General features: G+C 34.3%; 1 protein-coding gene across 5 annotated transcripts in view; it reads right to left on the reverse strand.

The window, feature by feature from the left end:
- LOC118187773 (putative polypeptide N-acetylgalactosaminyltransferase 9) overlaps positions 1-13,669 on the reverse strand; it is a 907,951-nt gene that overhangs the window by 291,353 nt on the left and 602,929 nt on the right. For all 5 annotated transcript variants that reach the window (XM_085816616.1, XM_085816615.1, XM_085816618.1 and 2 more), the window contains one exon: positions 7,305-7,797. In XM_085816616.1, coding sequence (XP_085672742.1) covers positions 7,305-7,741 — 437 coding nt within the window. In that variant the 5' untranslated portion in view covers positions 7,742-7,797. The remainder of the gene's footprint in view (positions 1-7,304; positions 7,798-13,669) is intronic.

Genomic DNA, 13,669 nt, shown 5'->3' on the forward strand with positions numbered 1-13,669 from the left:
GGTACTGTGAAAATAGTGTAATGTTTTTAAGCATATGCAAGCGTTGTACATAAATTATGTAAATTTTGAAATTTTGGGTCAGGCGACTTTACATTTAGCCATTTGGTTTAGAAAAAAAATATGTAAACTAAAATTCAAGGAAGAAGGGAAAATATAAAAAAAAATTGCATTCGAAAGAATATTCGCATTTTTTAGAGAGAGCTATAATTTTTCAAATTAGGCAAAAGAGATGCATAGATTTAAATTCTGAATAAATCACCATTAGTTGTTGCAGAGATGATCAAATATAGGTGCTCTTCTTTAGGAAAACAAACACAGAACTGCTGAGGTATAAAAAGCAAGAAGAATTCTGTATGGACAGTAATGGTTGGAGTAAAATATAACGCCATCTGTTAAGGAAAAAAAAAAAAAAAGCTAAGATATCAGAATTTTTGGTTACAGCCGAAAACATTGCGGAGAAAATCGCGAAAAGGCGAAAGCGTCATGGACAAAACATCGTGGGAGAAAAGATAGTAAGGAGAAGGTTACAGCCGAAAACATCGCGGCCAAAACATCGCGGACGAAAACGTCGCGGAGAAAACAACGCAAGGCGAAAACGTTGTGATACAAAACATCGTGGGAGAAAACATCGCAGTTCTAAAACATCGTGATACAAAATATCGTCGTCCAAAATAAAGCCGTTCAAAAATTTCGCAGTTTAAAAACATCGTCGTCGAAAATATCATGGTAAAAAATAAAGTATCTACAAATCATCGCAAGACGATAACATCGCAGACATGCTTTTTTCAGGCTTTAATAATTGCAAATGAATATTTCCATAATGACTTGTGAGCGCAAGATGGAAAGAAGGATAACTTTTACTTTCATTTTTTATTAACTAATAATATTTTTCTGAAAAAGTAAGAAGGAAATTTAAGCATAGAAAATTAAGGCAACTTATAGCACTTAATAGAATTTTAAACTGTCATAGTTAACTAACAAAGGTCATTAATAAATCATTTTTTATAAAGTTTTCTCTGGTAATTTTTCATTAAAAGTATAATCTAAAAAAGTATAGAAAAAGGTGGTGTGGTGTATTTAATTATGGCAAAGCACATTAGGGCTATCTGCCTAAAGGGAGGGATGTTTCGTGGAGGACTTTCTGAGGAAAACTGGCTCGTATACACGTTACACATGGGGAAAACCACGAAAACACCCATGCAGCCAGCCCGTTCGCGGGATTCGAACCTCGGACCGAACTACCAGTGTTCAGCGACTTTACCACTCGGCCGCTGGTGGGCTCCTTAGAAAAAGGAAACTGCCTAACTGCATGACCTTATTCTATAAAAAATTACTAGTTATGAGATTATTTTCTTCACTTTTGTCAATCTAATACTCTTATAATGAAAATTATTTCTTGTTCTGCTTCAGTTTATTCGTAAGTATTAAGTTAAGAAATACGAGGTGAACATCTACATGTTATAGCAGTCCTATATACAAAATTTCAACGTTCTGAGGCTACTCGTTTTTGAGTTATGCGAGATACGTACATACGTTCGTACAGAAGCCACGAAAAATTCTCTTCAGAATTCATTTTAAAGCAGTTTTATAATTTTTTTGGAGGAAAAGAGTGTTTTATTCTGTCCTTACGTACAGATATCACGGAAACGCATCGTTAAATTGCATTTGAAAGAGGTCAAAATGGGATATTTTCGTTGAAATATGCTGCCTGAAACTTTTCGCGATTACAATACTTCCTTTTTACTTCGTACAGGGAAATAAAAAGATTAATTTAATAATAACCTTTATTAATTAACTATGTAAATTTAAAATTGTTTTACAGTCTATAAATTGCATTAATTTTCCACTCATTTTCAATTTTTAAATGCTGAAGTTTCCTTTTTATTTTTTCAATTTTATTATTTCATTCAAAAGTATGAAATATAGAAGTAAAAGAATCCCTCTTTCCTTCTTGCGTTCCCAAATCATTATGCCAACATGCATTTACAACTTTTAAATCCTGAAAACACATGCGCGTGATGTTATCCTCACGCGAAGATGTGTAGGTACTGTATTTTTTAACACGATATTTTCGACAACGATTTTTTTTAAACTGCGAAGTTTTTGAACCGCTTTATTTTCGACCACGATATTGTGGATCACGATGTTTCAGAATTGCGAAGTTTTCTCTTTGCTTTCTTTTCTCCCACGATCTTGCATCACGATGTTTTCGCCTTGAGTTGTTTTCTCCGCGTCGTTTTCGTTCGCGATGTTTTCGGCAGACACCGAATATTAAAAGTTGCTGTGCAGAGTACATAAAAATACAGTTACGATTACAATTACATTGGAATTGCATTTTACCCAACTCCGCCCAACAACTTCAAAAATTCTGATATCTTAGCATTTTCCTGTTTCTTTATGTATGTATGTATGTTACCCGAAAATTTTCGCACAGCTAGAATCTAAACTGGGGATAAACGATTAACAATGATTAGCTATTGGCTTGTTTCTCTTTCTATTAGAAACCGAATATCTTTCATATGCCAATCAATTTATGTGAATCGGTTCATATTTCAGAGAGAATGTTATGTCTTCGGAAAAACGAATTTAGCTTTACCACAAGCTGAAATTCGGAATCAAGACATTTTAAATACGAATACTAAAAGTAAGTTTAATTTTGGGTGTAATGTCTAGATAATTAACCATATCAGTTTTTTTCCCTAATCAAAGCGATTAACTAATGGCGGATAGGACTTTTTTTTTGAAATAGTAGCTTTAGTATTCTGTATGGTGAAATAGTGATACTGAACAAAAAGCTAAAATTTTTTAAACATTCAACATGTTTATGACCTCAGGCGAGAGCCATCCATTCTGACGGTTTACACAACACAAAGTTTAAGGCTCAATGATTTAATTTCTTAATTCGTTTCGGCAGACACATTATTTAGCGCTATTAGAAATTTTCAAAATGGCGTATTATTAAGAACTTCCACAATTTCCTCCTCGGATCTTTCCTTTTTTTATTATGCATGATTATTAATTTTCTCGCATAATAAAATGCCCGAAGGAGTGCGCATCACGCCGAAATAAACAACTTTATAAGAGATTGTAGGAGAGAATAATAATTAAAGCCGCAGGTATCATTTTGGCATTAGAAAATGATTTTTTTAAATCTTCATTCTAATCTCAAAAATTATTTTTATTTTAGAAAAGTTAGGTTTATTCAGTGATATTTTCATTAAAAATTTATTATTTTATATTTCAGAAAAGAATGTTAAATCGCTGAGTCCCACAGGAGAAAGAAATGAGTGAAATTTCAAAGCATTTTACTCGTTTTGACAGCATTATATTCAAAGACATATTATTTTTGTCTTCTCCATGTACTTCATGGGTTGCCAGAGCCTCAAGCAGGTTGGACTTCCATTTCCATCCCAATTTTGAGGAAGAGCACTACGGGTGGTGGTTCGAGGTCTCCCACCCTTCTTCCCTACCACCAGTCCAGACAAGAGGACTTTCGGCTTGCTATATATTAGGGTGCCCTAATGCCGCAAAGACACTATACATTTACAAACATTCATGCTTTCTCCGGGATTCGAACCCGGGCCCTTCGGTACCGCAGTAGGATCCACTAACCACTGTAGCTTCTAGGCAACTCAAATACATGTTACTTTTAATAAAGATAAATTATAGGTAAAAGTATAGTTTAGGGTACCCCTTGGCGAAACTTGGCGATTTTTGGCGGTACATGGATACCGATTTTGTGCAATTCTTTAACTCGTTATTTTGGCTTGCGAAGCGGCGATTTTTGCGCCAAAAATCGCCGTTACACAAAGCCAAAATAACAAGACATACAATTGCACAAACTCGGTATCCATGTACACATCGACTTATTTTCACTTAAAAAAATCCCCGAATTGCACAAAAATGGCATTGCGCACTCTTTTAACTTTATCCATGTACACGTCGACCTATTTTCACTTGAGAAAAAATTCCAGAATTGCACAAACTTGCATTGCGCACTCCCTTCACTTTGTACACATCGATATATTTTCACTTAAAAAGACAAAGGAGCACCAAATTCTACAATATAGACAAACAAAAAATACATAATCTCAACAAAATACATTTTAAACCAAACAATAAAATAACATAAAAAAGGAAAAAAAAAGCACTACCAAAAGCAAATATTCACTTACCATGATTTTCGAGTTCGCTTCGTACATCCAGAGATACGTAAAAATCAAAATATCAATCATACTCAAATGACGTTTTTCAAACCAGGTACTCTTTCTGATCGAACGCTTCACATAGTGACCATCGGAACCTTACTTCCTAGAAACCCATTCAAACCATATAAACATTTTTTAAGTTCGACTAGACGCAAATCCTTCCTACATGCAGGACACTTATAATGACTACTAAGTAAACCTTCATTTACACACCAGTCAATTAAAGCTCTTTTCCTCTTTCGCTCCAAATCGTATAGAAACTTCAAATAAATCTTACTATATTCGGTCATTCTACCGTCTAAAGAATCAAACCAACACACACCACAAAAACGCTTGCAATACATCCCATGATTCAAAATTTCCCAGAATCATGCACCCGATTACGTCACAATAGGGTTTCCATAACATTCAACTACTCAGGCTACCATAAATGAAACAACAACTTGGCGATAAATCAAACAACAACTTCGCCATAATACAAGGGGTACCTTAAATTCTACTCTACCCAAATTATATTATATCGCATACAAACCTAATCTACAGTCTATAAAGGTAACAATTTTGGAAGAAGTTTTCTTTTTGTTTGCATTTCTGTTACACATTTTATTGGATTCGATTATTCATTCATGGCAAAGCACACGAGGGCTATCTGCCTAAAGGGAGGGATGCCTTCGTGGAGGACTTTCTAAGGGTAACTGACTCGTATAGACGTTACACATGGGGAAAACCACGAAAACGCCCATGCAGCCAGCCCGTTCGCGGGATTCGAACCTCGGACCGAAGTTACACATTTTAGGTTAAATTTCTGACATATTGCAACTTACTTGAATAGTAGGTATGCAGTTTTTGATGTTCATCTCATTTTTGGTTTATTTACACAACTTGAACGCATTGTTTTAAATACTGCGAGGAAACGTAATGCCTTTGATAATTACTGCATGTATTTTTTTCCTTAGAAATTTGTTTACCAAACATAGATCTATAAATGATCCACATGTTCAGTTCACGTCGAAAAATCTAAGGAACCGTAGATTTTCAAGCTAACCACCGCCGAGATATGACTTACAATGCGTAACAAATGGCTAGAGCGATTTCTAACTATTTTTTGAGACAATATCTGAACCACATTTGGTGAAATTTATCTATAGCAGGAGCTTTGCAATGCTTGACTTTAGGTTATTCAGTACAACAGCGTTCATCTCTTCTCTAACTTAATACAACGTTAAGCATACTCGCGGCATTTTCAATAATACCACATTTTTTTTCACCAGAATATAAATTAGGTCAGCTTTAAATAGCGAGTGAAGTGTAAATTTAGACAGAAATAACAGCTGCTTCTCTCGTGAACTTTTCACCCATAGTCTAAGTGAGACTGGATAATTTCTGGCATTTGCCAGTTTTTATGCTTAAAGTTTAATTACAATTTAGAACCAGGTTGTGTACTTAGTTAAGTCCTACTATGTTGTAATTGTTTTTATGTTTCAGGACTCAAAAAGAGCAATGAAATCACTTTGGATAAGATGAAAAGTCATCTGCAGCCCAGAAAACGTAAACTAGAAGTACGTTAAGAGACAATTAGGTGATAATATTCCTAAGATACCTTCTAATATAAAATTTCAGTTCTTCAAATACAAAATCTGATGTATACACCACATGACTTCCTTGTACGGAAAATTAAATTATACGCATTTTTTCTTGCATTTCATTTAAACTTATTGGATTGAATTTAATCTACTTCGCCGACAGCGCATAAACTACAATAGAATAAATGCATTCTTTAAAATTCACTCTAGTATTTGTTTACCATAGCGACACTCTGGAGCTAGATTCACTTAACAGTATTATATTTCGTTCATATTATAACTCATAATGCACAAAATTTATATCATTTAAAGAATAGAATTATCTAATCTTTGCCACATGTTCTATTCAAATATTATAACAAAGCTAGAACGATGTATAAAAGAAATTAAGCAAACAAAACAAAAAAGAAACAGTTTTTCACAGACGATTGAGTATTTCTCATTCAATTAATTCAGTTCTCACTTCGAGAGAAGGCAAAAATACATAAAAACTCAAAATATCTGTATTAAAAATTACGAAGTAAATCTTAACTTAGTTCCTAGAAAAAATTCCAGAAGGGATTAAGCTCAATTTAATTCGCAATAATGAATGAAGGCGTTATCTTTGTTGTTGCGAAGCTAAGTTTCTCTAGATGAACAACAAATACATTATCCTGCTGTTTCAGATGTAAACAAGCAATGGCCGCCATCAAAAAAATTATTAGGCTTAGCGGCACTTAAACAACTTAAAAATTGTTGATAATTCTAAATATATTGCATAGAGATTTACTATAGGCATAAAAACCTTAACAGGAAGATAAGAACAACATAATTCAATCATTTTTAAAGCAAAAAATGTATAATTTACAAACATATAAGAGTAAAAATAACTGAGATCACGGAGCCGAGTAACAGAGTAGATATATATATATAAGTATATTTATATACGTTTGGTGAGGCCGATTGCAACCAAAATACGAGGTGCACATCTACATGTTATAGCAGTCCTGCATACAAAATTTCAACGTTCTGAGAGTACTCGTTTTTGAGTTATGCGAGATACGTACGTACGTACGTACATACGTTCGCACATACGCCACGAAAAATTCTCTTCAGAATTCTTAACTTAAAATTCTTAACTCTTAAATTCTTTACTTAAATCAGTTTTATAATTTTTTTGGAGAAAGCGAGTCTTTTATTATGTCCTTACGTACAGATACCACGCAAAAACATCGTTAAATTGCATTCGGTAGTGGTCAAAATGGATATTTTCGTTGAAATATGCTGCCTGAAACTTTTCGCGATTACAATACTTCCTTTTTACTTCGTACAAGGAAGTAAAAATGTAAGATAAAAATTTCGGTTTCATACTTTCATGCAAATTGAGTAAAAACCTCATATTATATACCGACAGAAACAGCGAAAGGAACAATATGAGCTTTGATGCTAAAATGATACATGTAGATGTTCTAGTTTCATAAAAAAATTCAGTAAAATGATTGGTAGAAGCCGTTTCGAATACTGAATTACTCACCCTCTGCCTCTCACATCTGGTAGACTTCTGTGAAGAGAGATGAGATCACTCACATACTGATTGAAAGCATTCTTTTCCCAGCCTTGTTTCACCAACAACTTTTGTTCCTCCGTCAAATTCGTCAACTTCACTGGTTTCCCTAGCTCTCCCGGACCATCAGGATCCTGAGGTGGTGCCAAAAATCCCAACTGAGGATCCTGGTTCGGCTCTTGAACTTTATTATCCTCTAAAGACTGTCTGGGCTTTCGACCCTCGTATTTTTCAACGTTAGCACCATTGTTATTTAGGTCAACGTGATTAACAACGTCAGTGTTGTCCTCCTTCTCCAACCGCAGTTTCTCAGAGTATGTCATCAGCATTGTGACAACTAACCACGTGGCAGGAACGATGAGAAGGACTTTAATGAGAAGGGATTTTCTTCTGTGAAATAGAATCATAGTTCAGATTTGGAAGAACTGGATGTTATAGGATTGCTTGACGACAGGCACGAAACCTATAAAAAGAAGAAAATGTTTGATGACATAATTATTCTACAGTATATAAAAGAAACTGCCACTGTTAAATTAATACTGACAAAAATATACATGCTGATGAATGACGTAAACGATGCCCCGCTGACAAAACTTGTGAACTCAAAAACTTCTTAAATCTTTAGCAAAACATTTTTGACAACTACTGACAAACTGGCGTAATCTACGGGCCAATTCCTGAATTATTATAATTTTAGTTTTCAGATTTTTATAACATGTTTGAACTAAGAAACAAAAGCGGTAAACGCGTGCTAAGAAGACAAAGACTTTGAGAAGTAATGCGTTACATTGCAATATGAAGATGTAATATAAGTGTAATACAATTACAATTTTACTTTACTTCTGTAAATAAAGATTTTGATTAATAAATATTATATTATTAACTGTATAACTGTAACTGGGTTAATAACTTCAATAATTAATTATTGTATTTGAATAAATATAATTTATCCCTATATTTAACCATAACCTTATCCAGCCCTCGTATGCTTTCCAGTGATTTCGAGAAGTGGGCGGAAGTAGAGATTTCTCTGAGGACGGAGGAAAACTATATAAGTTCTGAGAGAGCATCCGTGGTTAACGTTCTTAGTAGTTGGAAGTATAACTACTGATTGTACTTTGTGATAATGAGAAGAGCTGTGGGAGTATTTTGGTAAAATGTTTCAGAACTGTAAAGTGTTCCTTTTGGCAAAATAAATTTTATCAATCTGTCATCGGTTCTGCGTGCATTCAATCTATTACGCACGCAACAATAGGTTTTAATACATACCTAAATCTGGAATAGAGTGTATTTTGTTAAATTCAGTTGGCTTAATCTGAATACTAGTCTTATCTTCTCAAACTATTGCAGAATCCTACTTTAACTACTTTACTATTATTTACTTAACTATTGCAAAATCCTACTTTAAGTACTTACTTTAACCACTTTACTAATTTTTGCCTACTTTAACTATCAGTATCAGAACATTAAATAATTACGAGTGTAAGCAACTAAAGGATTTTAATTTTAAAATCAAACAAAAAAAATCAGCGTTATATTTGAAATTTTGGCAGGACTAGTTTCGATGGTTTTATCGAACCATCAGCCTCAGCTACCAAAGCGCAAATGAACGAGATAAGGTATAGTGAAAGGATAAGGTAGGATAAGAATGGCTGGACAGAAGTTAAGCTACTGGCACCATCTATTGAACATAAGCTAGTTATCTTTAGAACCGTAGCTTAACTTCTGTCCAGTCATTCTTATCTTTTCATTATATCTTATCTCATTCATTTGCACTTTGGCAACTGAGGATGATACTTCGGTAAAACCTTAGAAAATAGTCTTGTTAAAATTTGAAAATATAACACTTATTTTTATTGTTTGACTTCCACGTTAATTTTTGTTCGGCGTGTTATTTTAACCTAAAGAATTTATTTAAACTTAAAGCTCAAATTAGAGAAATCAAAACATTAGGAAAATTAACTTCCTTTTTCTCCCATGTTGCACAGAAAATAATGATTTAAATTATTTACAAGCTGAAGTTTCCAAACCAGACTCACCTCCTCGTAAGCAACCGCGCTTTTACGACTAACATCAATACAAAAGTTTCAGCATATCAGGTTAAAATTGATAGCCTTTCCCCCTTTGTTATTATTCCTATTAAAAAATCAATCCAGTTACTTTTTTCAGCGAAGCTAACATAACAGTACATGTGCAGGAAAGAATTAGTGTAAGATATACACTGAAGTGACAAAAGTCATGGGATAGCAATATGCAAATATACAGATGGCAGTAGTATGGCGTAGAAAATGTATAAATGCGAAGTGCTTTGGCATTTGTGTTCAAGTTATTCATGTGAAGAGGCTTTGACGTGATTATGGCCGCACGACGAGAATTAACAGACTTTGAACGCGGAATGGTAGTTGGAGCTAGACGCATGGGTCATTCCATTTCGGATATCGTTAGGGAATTCAACATTCCGAGATCCACAGTGTGAAGAGTGTGCCGAGAGTATCTAATTTCAGGCATAACATCGCACCATGGACAGCGCAGTGGCCGACCACCTGCACTTAACGACCGAGACCAGCGACGTCTGCGTAGAGTTGTCAATGTTCACAGACAAGCAACACTGCGTCAAATAACCGCAGAAATCAATTTGGGACGTACGAGGGACGTGTCCGATAGGACAATGCGGCGAAATTTGGCTTCCTTGGCCTATGCCAGCAGAAGACCGACTCGAGTGCCTTTACTGACAGCACGACATCGCCTGCAGCGACTCGTGGGCTCGTGAGCATATCGATTGGTCCCTAAACGAATGAAAAACAGTGGCTTGATCAGATGACTCACGATTTCAGTTGGTAAGAGCTGATGGTAAGGTTCGAGTGTGGCGCAGACTCTACGAAGCCATGGACCTAAGTTGTCAACAAGGCACTGTTCAAGCTGGTGGTGGTTCCATAATGGTCTGGGCTGTTTTTACATGGCATGGACTCGGTCCTCTGGTGCAACTGAACCGATCATTGACTGGAAATGGATACCTTCAGCTACTTGGAGATCACGTACAGCCATTCATGGACTTCACGTACTCAAACAACGATGGGAATTTTATGGATGACAATGCGCCATGTCATCGGGCCACAATTGTTCGCGATTGGTTAGAAGAACATTCTGGACAATTTCAGCGAATGATCTGGCCACCTAGATCGCCCGACATGAATCTCATCGAACATTTCTGGGACATCATCGAGAGGTCAGTTCGTGCCCAAAACCCTGCACGGTCAACACTTTCACAATTATGGACGTCTATAGAGGCAGCATGGCTCAATATTCCTGCAACGACTTGTTGAGTCCATACCACGTCCAGTTGCTGCACTTTGCCGGCCAAAAGTAGGACCGACAAAATATTAGGAGGTATCCCATGACTTTTGTCACTTCAGTGTAATTTGTTAATTAAAACAGCCGTCCAAGTGGCGAATGCTTAAATTAGATAATAATTCTGAAATATTTGTATCCTTCTTCTTTAACGGTTTAAAAAAAGACTTTCAGAAGTAAATCTGATTTGGTTATCATATGAGCGCCCGCCAATTCCATATTTTAACTAGCAACGAGTTTTAATACGAAATTTTGAGTTATATTTTATTATGCATAATCGGCCAAATTCAAAAACTGGGTTTCCTAAATTTATAGCAACATGATGAAATGTTTTGCCCTTTTTTTCTTTGATTAAAGTTTTCTTTTATTGGGTATATTTTAATTAGTTTTAGAATTGTTTATAAAATTAAGAAAATTAAGTATTATTAGAATTAAGAAAATTAAGTATTATTAGAATTAAGAAAATTAAGTGTTTATAAAATATTTACAATAAATACTTAACAAATAGAATAATTTAATTTTCTAAATTCATTTTGATCTATACTTATGTCCCAGCCATATTTACATATCAAAAAACAGTAATCTCTCATTTACAACAATATGTTATGGTTTATATATGCAACAATATGTTTGGCTGATTGTTTCAAAACTGTTTCATGGGCTTCAAATTAAAGAACCACTTCTAGTTATTAAATTTTATCCAAAATCGAACGAAAGGCTGTTTATACGAATGCCCCCCCCAAAAAAAAAAAAAAAAAAAAAAAAAAAAACTGAAATACAGAAAAATTAAATTGTTGGAAGTTTGATATAAGAGCTACAGTAGATGCCATAACTGTCATATACATACACAATATAGAGACAAACATCATTGCAAAAATAGTAAAAACGTGTTGTGGGGACCCTATTCACGCTTATTTAACTGAGATCTCACTGCCGAATTTTTGGACCGAAAGTTTTATCTCCCTTACCTACGTATATAAGTTGGAGAGAATTAAAAAAAGGGAGGAAAGAAACCTATTTACTATACGCATAACATAAAATTATAACCAACATGCCTTCAAAAGTTTTCTCCATGCATACAGTGAATGCGATTTAATGCCCTTAAATAATCTTCCATAAAGGCATCATTCCTCTCAAAGCAAACTGCCGTCGGGTGCTATGCCCAATACAAATAATCCAAATCAATATAATTCTATACCCTGAGGGAAATTAGTCAATTACTTGGAGTCATCTATAATATAACTGGATTTCATATTTGTTTTAATAAAATAACAGCATTTTTAAAAAACTTTTCATGATAATTATCATATTTCGTTTCATTAAAATGTGCATAATATTGTTACGAATTTTTTACATACAAACATGAGTTTTTAGTACAATTGTATGTGAAACTGTTGTATTTCTTTTGTATAATGTAAGATGAAAATGTAAAGGAGCGAAGCTTGCAGGAAATGTAAGAATACGCAGGGACAAATATATTTAACGTTGAGTAAATGACTTTCTCGCTAATTTGGCAAAATATCGCCAGGCTAACGTTTTTGTCGCCAAATTTGGCGATAATTGGACCAAGATCGCCAAACTTGGCGACTATTTGACGACATTTTGGTTTGGTCCCCGTATCACCATAATAGACTTAGTAATTGAATCATTATAATTGATGTTCTGTGTAGCTGTAACCGTAATTTGGCCCTCATATGCCTCACTAATTTCGTACTAGAAGTATCTCGGCGGACGGGTGAAAACTATATAAGATATGAAAGAGCATCGGCTATGAGTAGTTGTTGTGAGTTGTTACTTCAGATCGACTTACGAGTATTGAAAGCTTCGCCTTTTAGATGAACTTCCTTTGTGTTTAACATTCTTAGTAGTTTGAAGCGTAACGACTGAATGTACCCTGCGTTACTGTGAACACCTGTGCGAGCATTTCTGTAGAAAGTTCCAGAATTGTTAAGTGTTTCTTTTGATAAAATTTATTTTTGATAAAATTTATTTTATCAAAAGAAATTTTTTGATAAAATTTATTTTAAATTTATTTTTTGATAAAATAAATTTGATAAAATTTATTTTCTTTTGATAAAATTTTATCAAAAGAATTTGATAAAATAAATTTTATCAACCTATCACCGGACCTGTGGGCATTCAGTCTTTTACGAACCCATGCGCACGCAACGATACTAATATTCTTAAGCATTTTAATGCATTTTTCAATACAAGAAGTGTGATAATCAATATTATGCTTTTTTGAAAAACATCATTAAGTTATCTGAAATTGGACTAAATAACACTTACTGCAGTGACAGTTTGCCATATGGAATACCAGCAAACTGTCACTGTTTATTAAATTCTGTTATGCCGTTCATGATTAACGTTGTTAATTTATAATTATATACTTTCTCTCATTTAAGTTTAAATAAAACAATTTTGAAGCAAAAGTTTGGAAAGCGTTGAACTCCAAAAACCTCCAAAATATCGACAGACTCCAACTTATAAAGAGACATTAATATTGGAAAACTATACAATTCTACCAGCAAGTAAGTCTGAATCTTACTGGGCTGAGGGAAATTCAGGACTCTTGAAGTATTCCAAGATTCCATTCGGGCATTCAAAGTAAGAAGGAGCATCGTTATCTTATCCAGAAAATTCGAAAAGCATGTAAAATCTTTTCGGTATCAAGAAAGCGATTAAATTTCAGTAATAAAACTACCTTTCTACTTCTGTATGTACTACTAGTGTATTATACATTAAATGAGGCTTGTAATATAAATAAACTATTAGGGAATCTCAAAATGTGATACAAATCTTTTTCGGGCAATGACGGTAATAGATTGAAATCATACCTACTGAACTTAATAAGTCTTATTTCATCTCAAACACTTAGCGCGGTAGCCCAAAAGAGCTGTTTGTCTCGTATGGCATTTTGCGGCATTTCACTATAAACGGCGAATTACGTTTTAAATTTCTGCCACCAAATATTATCTCTCTGAATT

This window comes from Stegodyphus dumicola, chromosome 5 (genome assembly GCF_044657685.1).
Source record: "Stegodyphus dumicola isolate Sdum_Otavi_A_Nest chromosome 5, ASM4465768v1".
Lineage (NCBI taxonomy): Eukaryota > Metazoa > Arthropoda > Arachnida > Araneae > Eresidae > Stegodyphus > Stegodyphus dumicola.